Source organism: Nerophis ophidion, linkage group LG11 (assembly GCF_033978795.1).
Source record: "Nerophis ophidion isolate RoL-2023_Sa linkage group LG11, RoL_Noph_v1.0, whole genome shotgun sequence".
Lineage (NCBI taxonomy): Eukaryota > Metazoa > Chordata > Actinopteri > Syngnathiformes > Syngnathidae > Nerophis > Nerophis ophidion.
In genome coordinates, this window is record NC_084621.1 from 10,360,286 (window position 1) to 10,382,785 (window position 22,500).

The following is a 22,500-nucleotide window of genomic DNA, read 5'->3' on the forward strand; positions in this document are numbered from 1 at the left end:
GTTCAAACTTAAAATCGACAGATATATCGGAAGTCGATCTTGAAATTTAAGTGTTAAAAGTAAAAAAAAAACTAATAAAAATGTATCACTTTATGAGTGGGGAACCTTTCGGATCGCAAATATATTTAGTAGGATTTTATTTAAATTTTCACTGTGATTACTTAAAAATATTAAAAAATTTAAATCAATGGTGTCCTGCATTATTGATCTTTGAGGGCTTTAATTGCTATATAAAGGAACTGTCCTGAAGGAATCAATAAAGTACTATCTTCCCATCTGGTGTCTGTCGCCGTCATCTCCCCTCAGTAACCATAACGGATCCTCTATTTCGAAAAGTATTGAAAAGTATCTAAATACATTTTGGTACCGGTACCAATAAATATTGGTATCGAGACAACCCCACCTCTAGTATAATTTAGTTCTACTATAAACTTGTAGTTTGGGGCCGCTTGCACATATTAGTTTAGCTAAGTTTCTTTTACCTGCATATTCTCCTTTGGGGACATCTATCCATCCATCCATCCATTTTCTACCGCTTATTCCCTTTAGTACCAATGATTGTCTTAGACACTATGTTTGGTGAAATGTGTCCTCTGCATTTGACCCATCACCCTTGTTCACCCCCTGGGAGGTGAGGGGAGCAGTGGGCAGCAGTGATTTAACCCCCAATTCCAACCTTTAATGCTGAGTGCCAAGCAGGGAGGTAATGGGTCCCATTTTTATAGTCTTGGGGTTTGAACTCACAACCTACCGATCTCATGGCGGACACTTTAACCACCAGGCTACTGAGTAGGTGGGCAAATTAGATATTAATTAGGTATAATTTCACGTCACATTGACAAGGGGTGTCCAATCTTATTCCTCTGAGGGTTACACACTAAAAAATCAAATGATGTGGAGGAAATTTCGTTATTTTTCTTAATTTTCAGCCTGCATGTCACCTTTGTGTTATTGGTGTCGACATTCCATCCTTTCCTCCTTAGATTACACCTATTTGCTCTTTTATCCCTATTTTTAGAATGTGCTGGGCTGTTGTGTTCCGCAAAAGCGGCGGGCCGTGCGTTTCTCACCTAGGCCTTTGGTGATATCCTACTTAACCTCTAAAAATACACGTGGAGATAGTATACAGAAACACACGTGCACACTACTGGGCGTCACTAAATACAGTTCGTCGCTACATCTGTAAGTGCAAGTTAAAGCTCTACTATGCAAAGTAAAAGCCATTTTTATCAACAACATCCAGATCTCTGAGCCTGATATCATCTAAGATGGACTGATGCAAAGTGGAAAAGTCTTCTGTGGTCTGATGAGTCCACATTTCAAATTGATTTTGAAAATATTCAACATCGTGTCATCCGGACTAAAGGGGAAGCGAACCATCCAGACTGTTAGACGCAAAGTTCAAAAGCCAGCATCTGTGATGGTATGGGGGTGCATTAGTGCCCAAGGCGTGAGTAACTTACACATCTGTGAAGGCACCATTAATGCTGAAAGGTACATACAGGTTTTGGAACAACATATGCTGCCATGTAAGGGCCGTCTTTTTAATGGACGCCCCTGCTTATTTCAGCAAGACAATGCCAGCTATATTCAGCACGTGTTACAACAGCATGGCTTCGTAAAAACAAGAGTGCGGGTACTTTCCTGGACCGCCTGAAGCCCAGACCTGTCTCCAATGGAAAATGTGTGGCGCATTATGAAGCGTAAAATACGACAGCGGAGACCCCGGACTGTTGAAGGACTGAAGCTCTACATCAGGGGTAGGGAACCTATGGCTCTAAAGCCAGATGTGGCTCTTTTGATGACTTCATCTGGCTCTCTGATTAATCTTAGCTGACATTGCTTAACATGATAAGAAATTAATATTTCCACTGGCAATCGGAGTTAAAAATAATGTTCAAAATACAAAACATTCTCCTGCATTTAAATCCATCCATTCGTTTTCTAACGCATCATTTCAAGAAGGCGCATTAATGGTAAGAAGTATTCTATTTATTATTGGTTAGCTTCAGAATAAAAAATATTAAAAATAATTTGAGAGTTATTGTACTCAAAAAATGGTTGATGTTACTTAAAAAAGCAGGCATTTAGTTGTATTCAGTGTTAAAAAAATAATATCATCAATTATCAAAAACCAACTCAATATAAAGATTGTTTTTACCATCAAGGTTCCCCTCGAGTTTGGTCTCGGGACTCGGAAGGGTCTCAGTCGTAAAAACTTAAAAAATAAGCCTTATTTTCCATCCTTAGGCATAGCTCGGTTGGTAGAGTGGCTGTGCCAGCAACTTGAGGGTTGCAGGTTCGATTCCCGCTTCCGCCATCCTAGTCACTGCCGTTGTGTCCTCGGGCAAGACACTTTACCCACCTGCTCCCAGTGCCACCCACACTGCTTTAAATGTAACTTAGATATTGGGTTTCACTATGTAAAGCGCTTTGAGTCACTAGAGAAAAGTGCTATATAAATATAATTCACTAATATAATTCACAATATAAGGCTCTCATGGAAATACATTTTAAAATATTTGGCTTTCATGGCTCTCTCAGCCAAAAAGGTTCCCGACCCCTGCTCTACATAAAACAAGAATGGGAAAGAATTCCACTTTCAAAGCTTCAACAATTAGTTTCCTCAGTTCCCAAACGTTTATTGAGTGTTGTTAAAAGAAAAGGTGATGTAACACAGTGGTGAACATGCCCTTTCCCAACTATCTTGGCACGTGTTGCAGCCATGAAATTCTAAGTTAATTATTATTTGTCAAAAAAAAAAAAATGTTTATGAGTTTGAACATCAAATATGTTGTCTTTGTAGCATATTCAACTGAATATGGGTTGAAAAGGATTTGCAAATCATTGTAATCCGTTTATATTTACATCTAACACAATTTCCCAACTCATATGGAAACGGGGTTTGTACGTCCAGGGACAACAGCAAATTAGTTACGGGCCGCAAATGACGTTGGGCACCTGTGTTAGACAGAACGCCAATAAAAAGAGGCGTTACAGAGGAACAGTGGTAAAAAAAAAAAAAAAAATTAAAAACCCAATCCGAGATCGACCGGTCTGCAGTTGTGTTTATGTTGCCATGGCGCTCAATTATTGTTTTTCATTTCTCAGAGCAACACTTTAATTACAGTTTTTAAAACCTGAACAGAAAAAGGAAAAGGAGGGAAAAAAAAAAGGGAATTATGGCAGACTAACACAAAAATTCGCCACATGAGCTCATTGGCTGTCTTCAAGGCCTACTGAAATAAGATCTTATTTAAACGGGGATAGCAGGTCCATTCTATGTGTCATACTTGATCATTTCGCCATATCGCCATATTTTTGCTGAAAGGATTTAGTAGAGAACATCGATGATAAAGTTCGCTAACAGAAAAGCCATGCCTGTACCGGAAGTAACAAACGATGATGTCACAAGGGTGATGGCTACTCACTTCTCACATTGTTTATAATGGGAGCCTCCAGCAGCAAGAGCTATTTGGACCAAGAAAACGACAATTTCCCCATTAATTTGAGCGAGGATGAAAGATTTGTGGATGATGATATAGAAGCATTTAAGTCTCACCTTAAAACTCATTTGTATACTCTAGCCTTTAAATAGACTCCCTTTTTAGACCAGTTGATCTGCCGCTTCTTTTCTTTTTCTTCTATGTCCCACTCTCCCTTGTGGAGGGGGTCCGGTCCGATCCGGTGGCCATGTACTGCTTGCCTGTGTATCGGCTGGGGACATCTCTGCGCTGCTGATCCGCCTCCGCTTGGGATGGTTTCCTGCTGGCTCCGCTGTGAACGGGACTCTCGCTGCTGTGTTGGATCCGCTTTGGACTGGACTCTCGCGACTGTGTTGGATCCATTATGGATTGAACTTTCACAGTATCATGTTAGACCCGCTCGACATCCATTGCTTTCCTCCTCTCCAAGGTTCTCATAGTCATCATTGTCACCGACGTCCCACTGGGTGTGAGTTTTCCTTGCCCTTATGTGGGCCTACCGAGGATGTCGTAGTGGTTTGTGCAGCCCTTTGAGACACTAGTGATTTAGGGCTATATAAGTAAACATTGATTGATTGATTGATAGCGACGGACTAGGAAAAAAAAAAAAAAAAAACGCGATTGCATTGGGACGGATTCAGATGTTTTTAGACACATTTACTAGGATAATTCTGAGAAATCCCTTATATTTCTGTTGTCTTGCTAATGTTTTAGTGAGATTAAATAGTACCTGATAGTCGGAGGGGGTGTGTCCACGGGTGTGTTGACGGGCAGTGTCTCGGGGAAGTCGACGGCAGCTTTATGGACGGCGCGAGCTCAGCTGATGTCTGGTAAGTAGCGACTTTTTACCACAATTTTCTCACCGAAACCTGCGGGTTGACATTCGGTCGGGATCCATGTTCGCTTGACCGCTCTGATCCATAGTGAAGTGAATTATATTTATATAGCGCTTTTCTCTAGTGATTCAGAGCACTTTACATAGTGAAACCCAATATCTAAGTTACATTTAAACCAGTGTGGGTGGCACTGGGAGCAGGTGGGTAAAGTGTCTTGCCCAAGGACACAACGGCAGTGACTAGGATGATGGAAGTGGGAATCGAACCTGCAAGCGACTTTTTACCACAACTTTCTCACCGAAAACTGCGGGTTGACATTCGGTCGGGATCCGTGTTCGCTTGACCGCTCTGATCCATAGTGAAGTGAATTATATTTATATAGCGCTTTTCTCTAGTGACTCAAAGCGCTTTACATAGTGACACCCAATATCTAAGTTACATTTAAACCAGTGTGGGTGGCACTGGGAGCAGGTGGGTAAAGTGTCTTGCCCAAGGACACAACGGCAGTGACGAGGATGGCGGAAGTGGGAATCGAATCTGCAACCCCCATGTTGCTGGCACGGCCGCTCTACCAACCGAGCTATAGTAAAGTTTCACCTCCGGGAATTTTAAACAATGAATCACCATGTGTTTGTGTGGCTAAAAGCTTCCCAACTCCATCTTTTTACTTGTCACGCCTGTAAGTTTATGTTTTGGTCAGGTTATGTTTAGTTTTTTGGACATTTAAGTTCTGTCTTGGTACTTCCTGGTTTGTTTTCATCGCCATGCCAACTCATTAGCTTTCACCTGTCACGTCACGTCCCTGTCCGCAGCCTCACACCTGTTTTCACAAATTATCATAGCTACTTAAGTCACTCATTTTCTTGTCTTCATTCGGGGATCTTCACACACGCTGCCCATGCTGCACCTTTTTCATGCCCTTGTTTATCTGCTTGATGCCTTGCTACGCTGTTCATTTTGTCCAAGTCTTTGTTTATAGTTCAAAGCCAATTGTTTTTGTGCGAAGTCCTTTAATTTATTTCCATCATTTCATGCCATGGAGCAGGTGTTTTTGTTTCACGTTTGTACTGTGTAGCCAAGTTTTGTACCTCCATGGTGAGCGCTTTTTGTTGTTTGTTTGTTAACCCTTCCATTATGTTGAGGGTCAATTTGACCCATTTCAGTTTTTGTGTTCATCAAAGTACTGGTTATCCTTTCTTTTTCTTGTTGAAATCTGGTGACTTTTCCTCATCTAGGGCCACGAACTGGTGTGTAAAATCTGGACACTTTGTTGAGGAGTGGAATGTCTTGCAGAGTTTGTACACAAAGATGATGTTGCGGGTCATTTTGACCCAGACACTTTAATGTGGGTAAATAGCCAAAATAAACAAGTCTCTTTGATGTACTTTTTTACTTTGATGTACAATTGTTTGCCTCTGAGACCCAGAGCCAGGTGTGTGGAGAGAGGGAACTTTCTCAAACTTGTCCTTGTCGCTGTTCTCATGTCATCTCTTTGACAAACTCACCAAAAATGAGCTCCAGAAGGATGACATCTGAGGAGACAAGGACAAGTGTGGCGGCGTGGCGCAGTGGAATAGTGGCCGTGCGCAACCCGAGGGTCCCTGGTTCAAATCCCACCTAGTACCAACTTCGTCACGTCCGTTGTGTCCTGAGCAAGACACATCACCCTTGCTCCTGATGGGTGCTGGTTGGCGCCTTGCATGGCAGCTCCCTCCATCAGTGTGTGAATGTGTGTGTGAATGGGTAAATGTGGAAGTAGTGTCTTAAATGATAAATGGGTTGTACTTGTATAGCGCTTTTCTACCTTCAAGGTACTCAAAGCGCTTTGACACTACTTCCACATTTACCCATTCACACACCCATTCACACACTGATGGAGGGAGCTGCCATGCAAGGCGCCAACCAGCACCCATCAGGAGCAAGGGTGAAGTGTTTTGCTCAGGACACAACGGACGTGACGAAGTTGGTACTAGGTGGGAATCAATGTCAGAAAGTTAGAGTGAAGCACAAAAAAAAAAAAAAAAAAAAGCGTCTGCTAAAGGCGGCGGCAGTGGGACCGTTTCAGATGTAATTAGACACATTTACTCGGATAATTCCTGAAGATCCCTTATCTGCTTATTGTTTTCATAGTGTTTTAGTGAGATTGTAAAGTCATACGTGAAAGTCGGATGGCTGCGGTGAACGCCAGTGTCTCTCAGAGAAGCCGACGAGCCCAGATCACAGCTGCCTTTTTGAGCTATAGAATGAGGCCGCGGAATCCACTGAAGTCTCCGGTAAGAGCCGACTTGAATATTTTTCGATATTGCCATATTTTTGCTGAAAAGATTTAGTAGAGATCATTGACGATAAAGTTCGCAACTTTTGGTCGCTAATTAAAAAAGCCTTGCCTTTACCCGAAGTAGCAGACGATGTGCGCGTGACGTCACGGGATGTGGAGCTCCTCACATCTGAACATTGTTTAGAACGTAGGCCTCAAGGATGAAGAGCTATTCGGACCGAGAAAGCGTCAATTTCCCCATTAATTTGAGCGAGGATGAAAGATTTGTGGATGTAGAAAGTTAGAGTGCACAAAAAAAAAAAAAACGTCGGCTAAAGGCGCAGGTGTAATTAGACACATTTACTAGGATCATTCCTGAAGATCCCTTATCTGCTTATTGTTTTCATAGTGTTTTAGTGAGATTGTAAAGTCATACCTGAAAGTCGGATGGCTGCGGTGAACGCCAGTGTCTCTCAGAGAAACCGACGAGCCCAGATCACAGCTGCCTTTTTGAGCTATAGGATGAGGCCGCGTAATCCCCTGAAGTCTCCGGTAAGAGCCGACTTGAATATTTTTCTATATTGCCATATTTTTGCTGAAAAGATTTAGTAGAGATCATCGACGATAAAGTTTGCAACTTTTGGTCGCTAATAATAAAGCCTTGCCTTTACCGGAAGTAGCAGACGGTGTGCGCGTGACGTCACGGGTTGTGGAGCTCCTCACATCTGAACATTGTTTATAACGTAGGCCTCAAGGATGAAGAGCTATTCGGACCGAGAAAGCGTCAATTTCCCCATTAATTTGAGCGAGGATGAAAGATTCGTGGATGAAGAAAGTTAGAGTGAAGCACAAAAAAAAAAAAGCGTCGGCTAAAGGCGCAGATGTAATTAGACACATTTACTAGGATCATTCCTGAAGATCCCTTATCTGCTTATTGTTTTCATAGTGTTTTAGTGAGATTGTAAAGTCATACCTGAAAGTCGGATGGCTGCAGTGAACGCCAGTGTCTCTCAGAGAAGCCGAGGAGCCCAGATCAGAGCTGCCTTTTTTAGCTATAGGATGAGGCCGCGTAATACACTGAAGTCTCCGGTAAGAGCCAACTTGAATATTTTTCGATATTGCCATATTTTTGCTGAAAAGATTTAGTAGAGATCATCGACGATAAAGTTCGCAACTTTTGGTCGCTAATAAAAAAAGCCTTGCCTTTACCGGAAGTAGCAGACGATGTGCGCGTGACGTCACGGGTTGTGGAGCTCCTCACATCTGAACATTGTTTATAACGTAGGCCTCAAGGATGAAGAGCTATTCGGACCGAGAAAGCGTCAATTTCCCCATTAATTTGAGCGAGGATGAAAGATTCGTGGATGAAGAAAGTTAGAGTGAAGCACAAAAAAACAACAACAAAAAAAGCGTCGGCTAAAGGCGGCGGCAGGGGGACCGTTTCAGATGTAATTAGACACATTTACTAGGATAATTCCTGAAGATCCCTTATCTGCTTATTGTTTTCATAGTGTTTTAGTGAGATTGTAAAGTCATACCTGAAAGTCGGATGGCTGCGGTGAACGCCAGTGTCTCTCAGAGAAGCCGACGAGCCCAGATCACAGCTGCCTTTTTGAGCTATAGGATGAGGCGGCGTAATCCACTGAAGTCTCCGGTAAGAGCCGACTTGAATATTTTTCGATATTGCCATATTTTTGCTGAAAAGATTTAGTAGGGATCATCGACGATAAAGTTCGCAACTTTTGGTCGCTAATTAAAAAAGCCTTGCCTGTACCGGAAGTAGCAGACGATGTGCGCGTGACGTCACGGGTTGTGGAGCTCCTCACATCTGAACATTGTTTATAACGTAGGCCTCAAGGATGAAGAGCTATTCGGACCGAGAAAGCGTCAATTTCCCCATTAATTTGAGCGAGGATGAAAGATTCGTGGATGAAGAAAGTTAGAGTGAAGCACAAAAAAAAAAAAAAGCGTCGGCTAAAGGCGCAGATGTAATTAGACACATTTACTAGGATCATTCCTGAAGATCCCTTATCTGCTTATTGTTTTCATAGTGTGTTAGTGAGATTGTAAAGTCATACCTGAAAGTCGGACGGCTGTGGTGAACGCCAGTGTCTCTCAGAGAAGCCGACGAGCCCAGATCACAGCTGCCTTTTTGAGCTATAGGATGAGGCCGCGTAATCCACTGAAGTCTCCGGTAACAGCCGACTTAATGTCACAATTTTACCATCCAAAAACTTGCCGGTTGACGTCGAGAAACATGTTCGCCTGACCGCTCTGTGTTAAAGCTTTACAACAAACAAAGAAACACCGGCTGTGTCTCGGTTGCTAAAGGCAGCTGCGATCCACCGCTTTCCACCAACAGCATTCTTCTTTGACGTCTCCATTATCAATTGAATAAATTGCAAAAGATTCAGCATGTCCAAATTACTTGGTAATTATGCGATGGGAAGGGACGACTTTCAGCCGTGAGTGATGCTGGGATAAAGTGTACGTTACAACCCGAGACACGCGTCATCATTCCGCGACGTTTTCAACAAGTAAATTTAAAATTGCAATTTAGTAAACTAAAAAGGCCGTATTGGCATGTGTTGCAATGTTAATATTTCATCATTGATATATAAACTTCATCTGATCGGGATCTTCAGCTCTCGCTGGATCAGTTCGCAGCCGAGTGTGAAGCGACCGGAATGAGAATCTGCACCTCCAAGTCCGAGTCCATGGTTCTCGCCCGGAAAAGGGTGGAATGCCATTTCCGGGTTGGGGAGGAGACCCTGCCCCAAGTGGAGGAGTTCAAGTACCTAGGAGTCTTGTTCACGAGTGAGGGAAGAGTGGATCGTGAGATCGACAGGCGGATCGGTGCGGCGTCTTCAGTAATGCGGACGTTGTACCGATCCGTTGTGGTGAAGAAGGAGCTGAGCCGGAAGGCAAAGCTCTCAATTTACCGGTCGATCTACGTTCCCATCCTCACCTATGGTCATGAGCTTTGGGTCATGACCGAAAGGATAAGATCACGGGTACAAGCGGCCGAAATGAGTTTGGGTCTCTCCCTTAGAGATAGGGTGAGAAGCTCTGTCATCCGGGAGGAACTCAAAGTAAAGCCGCTGCTCCTCCACATCGAGAGGAGCCAGATGAGGTGGTTCGGGCATCTGGTCAGGATGCCACCCGAACGCCTCCCTAAGGAGGTGTTTAGGGCACGTCCAACCGGTAGGAGGCCACGGGGAAGACCCAGGACACGTTGGGAAGACTATGTCTCCCGGCTGGCCTGGGAACGCCTCGGGATCCCCCGGGAAGAGCTAGACGAAGTGGCTGGGGAGAGGGAAGTCTGGGTTTCCCTGCTTAGGCTGCTGCCCCCGCGACCCGACCTCGGATAAGCGGAAGATGATGGATGGATGGATGGATGGATATATAAACTATCAGTGGTGGCTAGTAGTGGGCTTCAGTAGGCCTTTAAAGCAGACTTTGGGTGGGTGACCAGCTCAAGACATGGCGGTGGAGACTCACTCGACACTGTTCTATTCTCTGCCTTTTCCTCATTGTAATTCTATAGCTACGTAAATAAGCAGCGAGGGGAAAAGAGGAGAGTGGCGTCATGCATCTGGATGGAAGAGGTGGCGGATAGAGCCCTTCAGCAGGAGAAAGCCTCCGTAAGCAGAGGGGTAATCACTGAACCAGACCAAAACTTTAATTAGTTTGAGGAAGGCAGGGAGAGGTGGGGAGGAAAAAAAAAATCAATGCACTTTACCAGCGTCCTCTCTTCCCTCACTCTGCTTGCGTCACATATTTCCCCCCTGTCTGTATCCATCTTCTATTGCCCAGCTCCTCCCCCTTTTTTTTGTGTGTGTGCAACATCCTCGCCTCCTCCACCTCATCCATCTCATGACAACTGCTTTAATGGAATTAGTCTCCAATAGCACGCGGCCGCCGAAGGATGCGTCGGAAATGACCCCAAAATCCGCTGGCCGGGTGAGGATTAATTGCGTGGCGGGACGTTAATAAAGCCACGCCCGCCTTGCCAAAAAAAAAGGGGGAAGGTTTATAAAACTTGCAGTTGACGGATGGTGTCATTGTATAAACGGCGAAAGCGACTCTAATTGAAAGTAAGGCTGCATTGTGAGGTAAACAACGTGATGAAGACAAGTGGGCTGGTTGTCTGCCACCTACTAACACACACACACACACACACACATATATATATACACACACACACACATGCTGGGCAAAGCGAGCGAAACAAGACAATCGAACACACAAGAGATGGCGGCGGCGCCGCACGCACACACGCCCCCGCGGTCCCTCGGTGTGCGCAACAAGCTTGGTGAGTGGCAGTTAGCACCTTTCCTGCAGCCATGGCAACGGGCTCCATGGCGATAAGATTGCACAGCCAAGTGGGTCAGAGTCTGGCAGTATGATAACCTTGTAAAAATATAAAGAGGAAAAAAAAAAAAAACACCTAGAAGGCAAATGCATTACACTAGAGGTAGGATGGAGCGTTTACATGACATAGTGGGGGAACAAGAAACATTATATAACTGAAGGAGGGAGAACTCGGACAGGAAATTTGCACTCAATAATACGTACATTCGCAGAAGAAAATGTAATATAAAAAGTAGGGCTGGGCAACGATTAAAAATTTTAATCGAAGTTAATTAATCGCGATTAACTGCATTGTATACGCAAAGCCCAATAATGAATTCAAAAGTAGTGTGTAGTGCACCTTTATTGGAATATTCTCCCACATGAACAAAAGTGCCAAAACATTTGTTGTGCAAACACAATTTAAATCAGTCCTTGTTAAACAGTAGCAGTTAAATAGCATATTTGATGAAAATCAACTCCAAAAATGTAAGCTTATTGCCACTGCCAGGGTATTTAAGTTATCCTGTTTGTTATGGAAAATAAATATAATCTACATACAAATCTCTGAGCCACAATCATAACATCTGAACAGGCAATTTCTGAGGTAACAGCCAAAAAAAAACCAACAATAAAACATAGAACCCCCTCACTTAGCATGTTCACCTGTGAGGTGTTCCAAATAAGTGTTTGATGAGCATTCCTCAACTTTATCAGTCTTTTTTTCCCACTTCTGCCAGTTTTTTTGAAACGTGTTGCAGGCATCAAACTCCAAATGAGCTAGTACTTGCAAAAAAATAAAAGTTTTCCGGTTCGAATGTCAAGTATCTTGTCTTTGCAGTCTATAGGTTGAAAAGGATTTGCAAATCATTGTATTCTCTTTTTATTTACAATTTATACATTGTGCCAACGTCACTGATTGTGGGTTTTGTATGAAATAGAAAAAAATCGCTAATTGAATCGTAATCGCAATTTTGGAGAGAAAATCGCATTTAGGGTATTTTCTCGAAATCGTGCAACCCTCATCCCTACTGTGGATTTACTCATTTGTAGTCATGGCAACCACACACAGAACTTGGATGTCAGGCAGTGTAGTAATTAGCAGTAAAAGTGTATAATCTCAAATGGGATATTTTGTGCCACCTCTGAGTTCCCCGTTCCTTAGTTGGGGCGGCATAGCTCGGTTGGTAGAGTGGCCGTGCCAACAACTTGAGGGTTGCAGGTTCGATTCCCGCTTGTGCCATCCTAGTCACTGCCGTTGTGTCCTTGGGCAAGACACTTTACCCACCTGCTCCCAGTGCCACCCACACTGGTTTAAATGTAACTTAGATATTGGGTTTCACTACGTGAAGCACTTTGAGTCACTTGAGGAAAAGCGCTATATAAATATAATTCACTTCACTTCACTTCAGTACAGTGGTCCCCAACCACCGCTCGATTGGTACGGATTATTTATTTTATTTTTATTTTTTATTAAATCAACATAAAAACCATAAGATACACTTACAATTAGTCCACCAACCCAAAAAAACTCCCCTTTTCATGCCCAAAAAAAAAAAAAAGTCATTAAGTCAGGGGTGTCCAAAGTGCGGCCCAGGGGGCCATTTGCGGCCCTCAGCTAATTGTTTTGCGGCCCGCCACACATTCTGGAAATGCTATCGCATAAAATAAAACATTAAAAAAAGTAGAATGAGGTGAAACGTAACAGGAAAAGTTGCAATGTTGACACAAAGCTGCCATGCAGGCTGTTTTTTATTTTGTCTTTCTTTGTGTTTGGACTGGACTCTCGCGACTGTGTTGTATCCATTGTGGATTGAACTTTCACAGTATCATGTTAGACCTGCTCGACATCCATTGCTTTCCTCCTCTCCAAGGTTCTCATAGTCATCATTGTCACCGACGTCCCACTCGGTCATTATTGTCACCAATGTACCACTGGGTGTGAGTTTTCCTTGCCCTTATGTGGGCCTACCGAGGATGTCGTAGTGGTTTGTGCAGCCCTTTGAGACACTAGTGATTTAGGGCTATATAAGTAAACATTGATTGATTGATTGATATTTTGCTCTTATTGCCAATGCTAAAAAAAGGGGAAAAAAATAATGAATTATTGACCTATTCAAGGCTCCAATTACTTCAAATATTTCACTTTATAATGTTTTATGTGGAAAATATGTGCATATATTGTGTGGTTGCCATATAAAAACAATGTTTTCTTTGACAAAAGAGCATAAAACCAACAAAATAATAGTTCAAAGGTAAAATCCACAGATATATCTGAAGTTGATCTCGTAACTTAAGTGTTGAAAGTAAAACAAATAAAAATTTATCACTTTATGAGTGGGGGACTTTTTGGATCCCAAAGACATTTTAGTGGGATTTTATTTATTTTTTCACTGTGATTACTCAAAAAAATAATAATACATTTAAATCAATGTTGTCCTGCATTATTGATCTTTTTAGGCCTCCAATTTTAGATCAAACATTGCTTTATGAATGTTTCGAGCAATGGGGGAAATACTGCATATTTCAGTTTTACAAATATTATATAAATAAATGATAAATGGGTTGTACTTGTATAGCGCTTTTCTACCTTCAAGGTACTCAAAGCGCTTTGACACTACTTCCACATTTACCCATTCACACACACATTCACACACTGATGGAGGGAGCTGCCATGCAAGGCGCCAACCAGCACCCATCAGGAGCAAGGGTGAAGTGTCTTGCTCAGGACACAACGGACGTGACGAGGTTGGTACCACGCCGTCCCTGATATTTAAAAAAAACAAAGTTGTCTTTAACTGAAAAGGCATAAATCTTTTTTTTTTTTTTTTTACTTTATATCAACTTGAAGTGAAGTGAATTATATTTATATAGCGCTTTTCTCTAGTGACTCAAAGCGCTTTACATAGCGAAACCCAATATCTAAGTTACATTTAAACCAGTGTGGGTGGCACTGGGAGCAGGTGGGTAAAGTGCCTTGCCCAAGGACACAACGGCAGTGACTAGGATGGCGGAAGCGGGAATCGAACCTGCGACCCTCAAGTTGCTGGCACGGCCACTCTACCAACCGAGCCAGTTGATATAGAGATTTACTGTAAGCGTTACATAAAAAAATGAAAATAATAATTTGACTTATTTTTAACATGTTAATGACGGAGACCCTCTATTGGCCCTGGGAGTCCTAAAGGTAAAACAAAAAAAAAATCCATATATTTTGTTATGGTTTGAAAATGAAAAAAAAAAAAAAGTGGTTTAATTTTTCTGTGTGTGGCCCTCGGTGGAAAAAGTTTGGACACCCCTGCATTAAGTGATTGGGTTTTTAAAAGCCACGTCTGAGTTCTCGCCAGAAGATAATGATCGGGCTCTCTGTGAGGCTTTTGATTGTCTGAAAATCCTCCACGGACCTAAGAGGACCTCCAGTACACTACAGAGTGCTTCGTGCAGCAGCAAACCTTTAATTCCCCGCACAATCAATCAATAGTGTGCTCTTTCAAAATGAAAATATAGGGGGACTATTGTGACTCACACACACACACCCCCTGTAGTCCTAAAGCTGTCTGGCTGCCTCATAATTTTCCTCCCAAACTGGAAAGCATTCCAGAATAATTTTTATTAGATGAGTGGAGTCTGACAAGCCTCAGAGGAGGATGAGAGAGACAGACAGTGTGCAGGAGGAGTATAATAAATAAAAAAAGCCTGCAGCGTGAGCCGAGTTCTCGCACAACTTTATGATCGCCGTCCAATCGCTGCGAAGAAGTCGAGGCGCGCAAAGTGAGCCGACGCCAACATGCACATTGATCACCATCACACACACACACGCCAGTTTTTAAAGCTCTGACAACTGCATGGCGGCCAAACCAGTCCTTTAAATGATTTATTTTCTATCATTTTCAATCAACTTGATCGACACCGTCAAACGTATTCATTTAACATCATTTTTAGTCACTTTCTCGGTCAAAATCACTCACGCTGCTGCTGTCTATGATTGTAATCAATGTGAGGATGTGAGGAGCCCTCACATCGGTGACGTCACGCGCACATCGCCTTTTCGTTTTTTATTCGCGACCAAAACTTGCAAACTATCGTCGATGTTCTCTATTAAATCCGTTCGGCAAAAATATGGCAATATCGCGAAATGATCAAGTATGACACATAGAACGGACCTGCTAGCCCGGTTTAAATAAGAAATTTGAGTCACACATTAAAAGCGTTACTAAAACGGCCTTCTTTCATCTCCGTAATATCGTTAAAATTCGCTCCATTTTGTCCACTAAAGACGCTGAGAATATTATCCATGGGTTTGTTACGTCTCGTCTCGATTACTGTAACGTATTATTTTCGGGTCTCCCCATGTCTAGCATTAAAAGATTACAGTTGGTACAAAATGCGGCTGCTAGACTTTTGACAAGAACAAGAAAGTTTGATCACATTACGCCTGTACTGTATATACCTTTATATACATATATACATACATATATATCTATACTGTATATACCTTTATATACATATATACCTACATATATATCTATACTGTATATACCTTTATATACATATATACCTACATATATATCTATACTGGCTCACCTGCACTGGCTTCCTGTGCACTTAAGATGTGAATTTAAGGTTTTACTACTTACGTATAAAATACTACACGGTCTAGCTCCATCCTATCTTGCCGATTGTATTGTACCATATGTCCCGGCAAGAAATCTGCCTTCAAAAGACTCCGGCTTATTAGTGATTCCTAAAGCCCAAAAAAAGTCTGCGGGCTATAGAGCTTTTTCCGCTCGGGCTCCAGTACTCTGGAATGCCCTCCCGGTAACAGTTTGAGATGCCACCTCAGTAGAAGCATTTAAGTCTCACCTTAAAACTCATTTGTATACTCTAGCCTTTAAATAGACTCCCTTTTTGGACCAGTTGATCTGCCGTTTCTTTTCTTTTTCTCCTATGTCCCACTCTCCCTTGTGGAGGGGGTCCGGTCCGATGACCATGGATGAAGTACTGGCTGTCCAGAGTCGAGACCCAGGATGGACCGCTCGTCGGGACCCAGGATGGACCGCTCGCCTGTATCGGTTGGGGACATCTCTACGCTGCTGATCCGCCTCCGCTTGAGATGGTCTCCTGTGGACGGGACTCTCGCTGCTGTCTTGGATCCGCTTTGAACTGAACTCTCGCGGCTGTGTTGGAGCCACTATGGATTGAACTTTCACAGTATCATATTAGACCCGCTCGACATCCATTGCTTTCGGTCCCCTAGATGGGGGGGGGGGGTTGCCCACATCTGAGGTCCTCTCCAAGGTTTCTCATAGTCAGCATTGTCACTGGCGTCCCACTGGATGTGAATTCTCCCTGCCCACTGGGTGTGAGTTTTCCTTGCCCTTTTGTGGGTTCTTCCGAGGATGTTGTAGTCATAATGATTTGTGCAGTCCTTTGAGACATTTGTGATTTGGGGCTATATAAATAAACATTGATTGATTGATTGATTGATACATATATATCTATACTTGCTCACCTGCACTGGCTTCCTGTGCACATAAGATGTGACTTTAAGGTTTTACTACTTACGTATAAAATACTACACGGTCTAGCTCCATCCTATCTTGCCGATTGTATTGTACCATATGTCCCGGCAAGAAATCTGCGTTCAAAGGACTCCGGCTTGTTAGTGATTCCCAGAGCCCCAAAAAAGTCTGCGGGCTATAGAGCGTTTTCCGTTCGGGCTCCAGTACTCTGGAATGCCCTCCCGGTAACAGTTCGAGATGCTACCTCAGTAGAAGCATTTAAGTCTCACCTTAAAACTCATTTGTATACCTTTACATAGACTCCCTTTTTAGACCAGTTGATCTGCCGCTTCTTTTCTTTCTCCTATGTCCCCCCCTCCCTTGTGGAGGGGGTCCGGTCCGATGACCATGGATGAAGTACTGGCTGTCCAGAGTCGAGACCGAGGATGGACCGCTCGTCGGGACCCAGGATGGACCACTCGCCTGTATCGGTTGGGGACATCTCTACGCTGTTGATCCGCCTCCGCTTGAGATGGTCTCCTGTGGACGGGCTCCAGTACTCTGGAATGCCCTCCCGGTAACAGTTCGAGATGCCACCTCAGTAGAAGCATTTAAGTCTCACCTTAAAACTCATTTGTATACTCTAGTCTTTAAATAGACTCCCTTTTTAGACCAGTTGATCTGCCGTTTCTTTTCTTTTTCTCCTATGTCCCACTCTCCCTTGTGGAGGGGGTCCGGTCCGATGACCACGGATGAAGTACTGGCTGTCCAGAGTCGGGACCCAGGATGGGCCGCTCGCCTGTGTATCGGCTGGGGACATCCCTGCGCTGCTGATCCGCCTCCGCTTGGGATGGTTTCCTGCTGGCTCTTCTATGGACCGGACTCTCGCTACTGTGTTGGATCCGCTTTGGACTGGACTCTCGCGGCTGTGTTGTATCCACTATGGACTGAACTTTTCACAGTATCATGTTAGACCCGCTCGACATCCATTGCTTTCGGTCCCCTAGAGGGGGGGGGGGGGGGGGGTCGCCCACATATGTGGTCCTCTCCAAGGGTATGAGTTTTCCTTGCCCTTATGTGGGCCTACCGAGGATGCCGTAGTGGTTTGTGAAGCCCTTTGAGACACTAGTGATTTAGGACTATATAAATGAACATTGATTGATTGATTGATTGATACTTCCGGTACAGGTAAGGCATTTTTTTATTCGCGACCAAAACTTGCAAACTTTATCGTCGATGTTCTCTATTAAATCCTTTCAGCAAAAATATGGCAACATCGCGAAATGATCAAGTATGACACATAGAATGGACCTGCTATCCCCGTTTAAATAAGAAAATCTTATTTCAGTAGGCCTTTAATGACATCCCCAAGAAGCAGCATGTGAAGATAAAAAAAGAATGGGACCTAAAATTGAGCCTTGAGGAACCCCACACCCTCATGTCTTCTTATGATAGTTCGAACTGAGTTTTGTGCAACTTTAGAGGCATATTTTTCCCTGAAAATAAGGGTAAAATTCAGAATTTGTCTTAGAGCGTCCACTGCTTGGTTTTGATTAAAAAAAGCTAACCACAAACCAAACTTTGGTTTCCTGCACTCGTTTAACGCAACATCTTCCACGACGACCGTTCAAACTCCAAAATATGGTGCAACTTCCAGCATTTCTCCTTTACGAAGGTGTGTACTTACATTCAGCCTTGGCACAGACCAGACTGGCTGAGGGGTAGCTGAAGGAGCGCAGGATGGCCCCGATGGCCAGGCTTAGGTCCTCGTTGCTCGGGTACAGCGTGACGGAAGCAAAGCGGAGGTACGGTAGGCGGGGCGTCTCTTCCGGACCGATCTTGACATGCGGGATCTGCAAAGAAGGAGAGTCCGTTCGTTATAAGCAAACAGGCGGTAAATAATCCCCGTGACGGTGGTTTTGTGTATTGCAGCTCACCTCCTTCTCGCCGCATATGTGACTAACAGTGGAGCCTGAGGCGGGGCTGGAGGCGGGGCCTATCACAGAGACGACGCCTTTGGGAAGAATCTGACACACTGTAAATGGGATTAAAAAGCAAACAAAAAGACTGTTAGACCGTGCATGAGGACGGGTGGACAGTTTTCCCACTGATCCCATTGTTATGGCGGAAAAATCCGACTCGCTCTAATCTGATTTACTTCGAGAGGAAGAAGATTAAGAGCTATTCAGTAGGATTTAAGGTCCGAGCTTACATCACACTCAAATTTTTACTGCATGCCTTTGGTAAGTGCCAGAGTGAGAAGAGGTTTTAAAATAATTAGCGCATGCTTACTTTGGTAAGCGCAGGAGTGAGAAGAGGTTTTAAATTATTAGAATAAAGACCAAGCGTTATATACTGCTGCTTTAAATGATTTTCACAATGAAAACAGAAGCGGTGTTTTTTTTTTTCCACAGGATTGTAAATTACATTTGTGGCGCACCCATACTTGCCAACCTTCCCGGATATTCCGGGAGAGTCCCGAAATTCAGCGCCTCTCCCGAAAACCCCCCGGGATAAATTTTCTCCCGAAAATCTCCCGAAATTCAGGCGCAGCTGGAGGCCACGCCCCCCTCCAGCTCCATGCGGACCTGAGTGAGGACAGCCTGTTTTCACGTCCACTTTCCCACAATATAAATAGCATGTCTGTCCGATGACGTTATAACTGTAGAATGATCGAGGGCGAGTTCTTGGTTTCTTATGTGGGTTTATTGTTCGGCAGTTTCATTAACATCAGGAAAAACACACAACAACAGCAGTCACGTTTTCGTCTACCGTAAAGCAGTTTTTCTGCCGTAAACAGCAATGTTGTGACACTCTTAAACAGAACAATACTGCCATCTACTGTGCATGCACCACAACACCTCCAGGCAACTTCAACCCTTTACTAATACCCTCCTCCATTCACATCCCATCTCCCCGGATTGTAAATAACCCAAAGTAAATAATCGAATGTATTTCTAATGTATATACTTGTTCTTATGCTATCTGAACTCACTATGTTCTCTGCTGGCTGTACATATCCTACTAAGTAAGACCTACACTGTTTCAATGTCCATTTCTCTGTTGATGCAATTGTTGATGACTGAACAAAGCTCCTCATCCCACCCCCTGGATTGTAAATAATTCAATGTACATACTATGATGATTAACTTGTGTGATGACTGTATTATGTTGATAGTATATATTTGTACCATGAATTGATTAACGTGGACCCCGACTTAAACAAGTTGAAAAACTTATCCGGGTGTTACCATTTAGTGGTCAATTGTACGGAATATGTACTGTACTGTGCAATCAATCAATCGCGGAGGGTGCTGGCGCCTATCTCAGCTACAATGGGGCGGAAGGCGGTGTACACGCTGGACAAGTCGCCACCTCATCGCAGTGCCAACACAGATAGACAACATTCACACTCACACACTAATTTCCTTAAATTGCCTCAGGGCATATAGTACGCGCCTGCCTTGAATTACTGCCGTTTACCTGTTTGATACTGGTGTCGACGTGGACCTGTTTGATACTGGTGTCGACGTGGACCTGTTTGATACTGGTGTCGACGTGGACCTGTTTGATACTGGTGTCGACGTGGACCTGTTTGATACTGGTGTCGACGTGGACCTGTTTGATACTGGTGTCGACGTTTACCTGTTTGATACTGGTGTCGACGTGGACCTGTTTGATACTGGTGTCAACATGGACATGTTTGATACTGGTATCGACGTGGACCTGTTTGATACTGCTGTCGACATGAACCTGTTTGTTCCTGCTGTCAACATGGACCTGTTTGATACTGGTATCAACGTGGACCTGTTTGATACTGGTATCAACGTGGACCTGTTTGATACTGGTATCAACGTGGACCTGTTTGATACTGGTATCAACGTGGACCTGTTTGAGACTGCTGAATGCAATGAATTGTGGGCAGGATCTGCCAAAATAGCTCAAATCTGATATTACCGTAGTTCCTTGAATTACCGCCGGGCATATAGTACGCGCCTGACTTGAATTACTGCCGGGTCAAACTCCCTTCGCAAAATAATTAGCGCATACTTAGTATTACTGCCTGCTCAAACTCGTGACGTCACGAGTGACACTTCCTCTGTCATCATTTTCAAAATGGAGGAGGCCGATTTCAATACCGGTAATTTGAAATCGCATAAAGGGAAGAAGATTAAGAGCTATTCAGTAGGATTTAAGGTCTGAGCTTACATCACACTCAAATTTTTACTGCATGCCTTTGGTAAGTGCCGGAGTGAGAAGAGGTTTTAAAATAATTCAATCAATCAATCAATGTTTATTTATATAGCCCCAAATCACAAATGTCTCAAAGGACTGCACAAATCATTACGACTACAACATCCTCGGAAGAACCCACAAAAGGGCAAGGAAAACTCACACCCAGTGGGCAGGGAGAATTCACATCCAGTGGGACGCCAGTGACAATGCTGACTATGAGAAACCTTGGAGAGGACCTCAGATGTGGGCAACCCCCCCCCTCTAGGGGACCGAAAGCAATGGATGTCGAGCGGGTCTAACATGATACTGTGAAAGTTCAATCCATAGTGGCTCCAACACAGCCGCGAGAGTTCAGTTCAAGCGGATCCAAGACAGCAGCGAGAGTCCCGTCCACAGGAAACCATCTCAAGCGGATCAGAAGCGTAGAGATGTCCCCAACCGATACAGGCGAGCGGTCCATCCTGGGTCCCGACGAGCAGTCCATCCTGGGTCTCGACTCTGGACAGCCAGTACTTCATCCATGGTAATCGGACCGGACCCCCTCCACAAGGGAGGGGGGGACATAGGAGAAAGAAAAGAAGCGGCAGATCAACTGGTCTAAAAAGGAGGTCTATTTAAAGGCTAGAGTATACAGATGAGTTTTAAGGTGAGACTTAAATGCTTAAATTAGCGCATGCTTACTTTTACCGCATGCCTTTGGTAAGCGCAGGAGTGAGAAGAGGTTTTAAATTAATTATCGCCCCGGCGGCAATTCAAGGAAATACGGTAGTACCGTTTTTGGTTCGTTATCAGCGCGATACTACCCTACCTCACAGTGTGAAATAGTTTTTTGTCTTACGCAGCCGATGAAGACTTCCCAGTTTTTTCTGCAGTCTATTTTCCCACAATGACAAGTTCCAAAATTGGCAGCGGAAAAAAAAAAGTATTGACCAGCATGTGCTGGTGTCATCAATCAATAGCAGTAACACACTCGGCCGACAAACACAATTAAAAGAAACACGGACACGTTTAAAGCCCCAAACATCTGCTGCTGGCTGCTGCCTCTAACAAGCAGATGTTTGACAGCAACACACACACACACACTAGTCAGCATCCACTTTATAGCCAGCCTCACACCCAAAATAGATGATCTTCTTATTTGGACATCACTTCTGACCTGCGTCTTCTAACCCTTGGAGGGCGGGAGGAAATGAAGAGCAAAAAAAAAAATCAATCGGAGACAAATTGTCCTGACCGGCTTGAGAATAAAAGTGGAAAAACAAGCTGTTCTCACAGAGACACAAATACGTCACGGGACGGGATTTGATCACAGAGGCAAACTTTTAAGTCAACAAGCGCTGTTATCTCATGAGACGAGACCAAGAACATCGCAGGAGGGGTCAAACCAGCTTTGGGGAGAGCTTAAAGGCCTACTGAAAGCCACTACTATCGACCACGCAGTCTGATAGTTTATATATCAATGATGAAATATTAACATTGCAACACATGCCAATACGGCCTTTTTAGTTTACTAAATTGCAATTCTAAATTTTATCGCATAATTCCACAGTATTCTGGACAACTGTGTTGCTGAATCTTTTGCAATTTGTTCAATTAATAATGGAGACGTCAAAGAAGAAAGATGTAGGTGGTAAGTGGTGTATCGCGGCGACCATTAGCAACACAAACACAGCCGGTGTTTCCTTGTTTACATTCCCGAAAGATAATAATAATAATAATAATAATAATGGATTAGATTTATATCGTGCTTTTCTATTGTTATATACTCAAAGCGCTCACAGTGAAGTGGGAACCCATCATTCATTCACACCTGCTGGTGGTAAGCTACATCT

General features: G+C 43.6%; 1 protein-coding gene across 4 annotated transcripts in view; it reads right to left on the reverse strand.

The window, feature by feature from the left end:
- Nucleotides 1–22,500, reverse strand: part of grik5 (glutamate receptor, ionotropic, kainate 5) — a 475,370-nt gene that overhangs the window by 111,185 nt on the left and 341,685 nt on the right. For all 4 annotated transcript variants that reach the window (XM_061915085.1, XM_061915084.1, XM_061915082.1 and 1 more), the window contains 2 exons: nt 18,370–18,467; nt 18,120–18,285 (listed from right to left, as the gene is read on the reverse strand). In XM_061915085.1, coding sequence (XP_061771069.1) covers nt 18,120–18,285; nt 18,370–18,467 — 264 coding nt within the window. The remainder of the gene's footprint in view (nt 1–18,119; nt 18,286–18,369; nt 18,468–22,500) is intronic.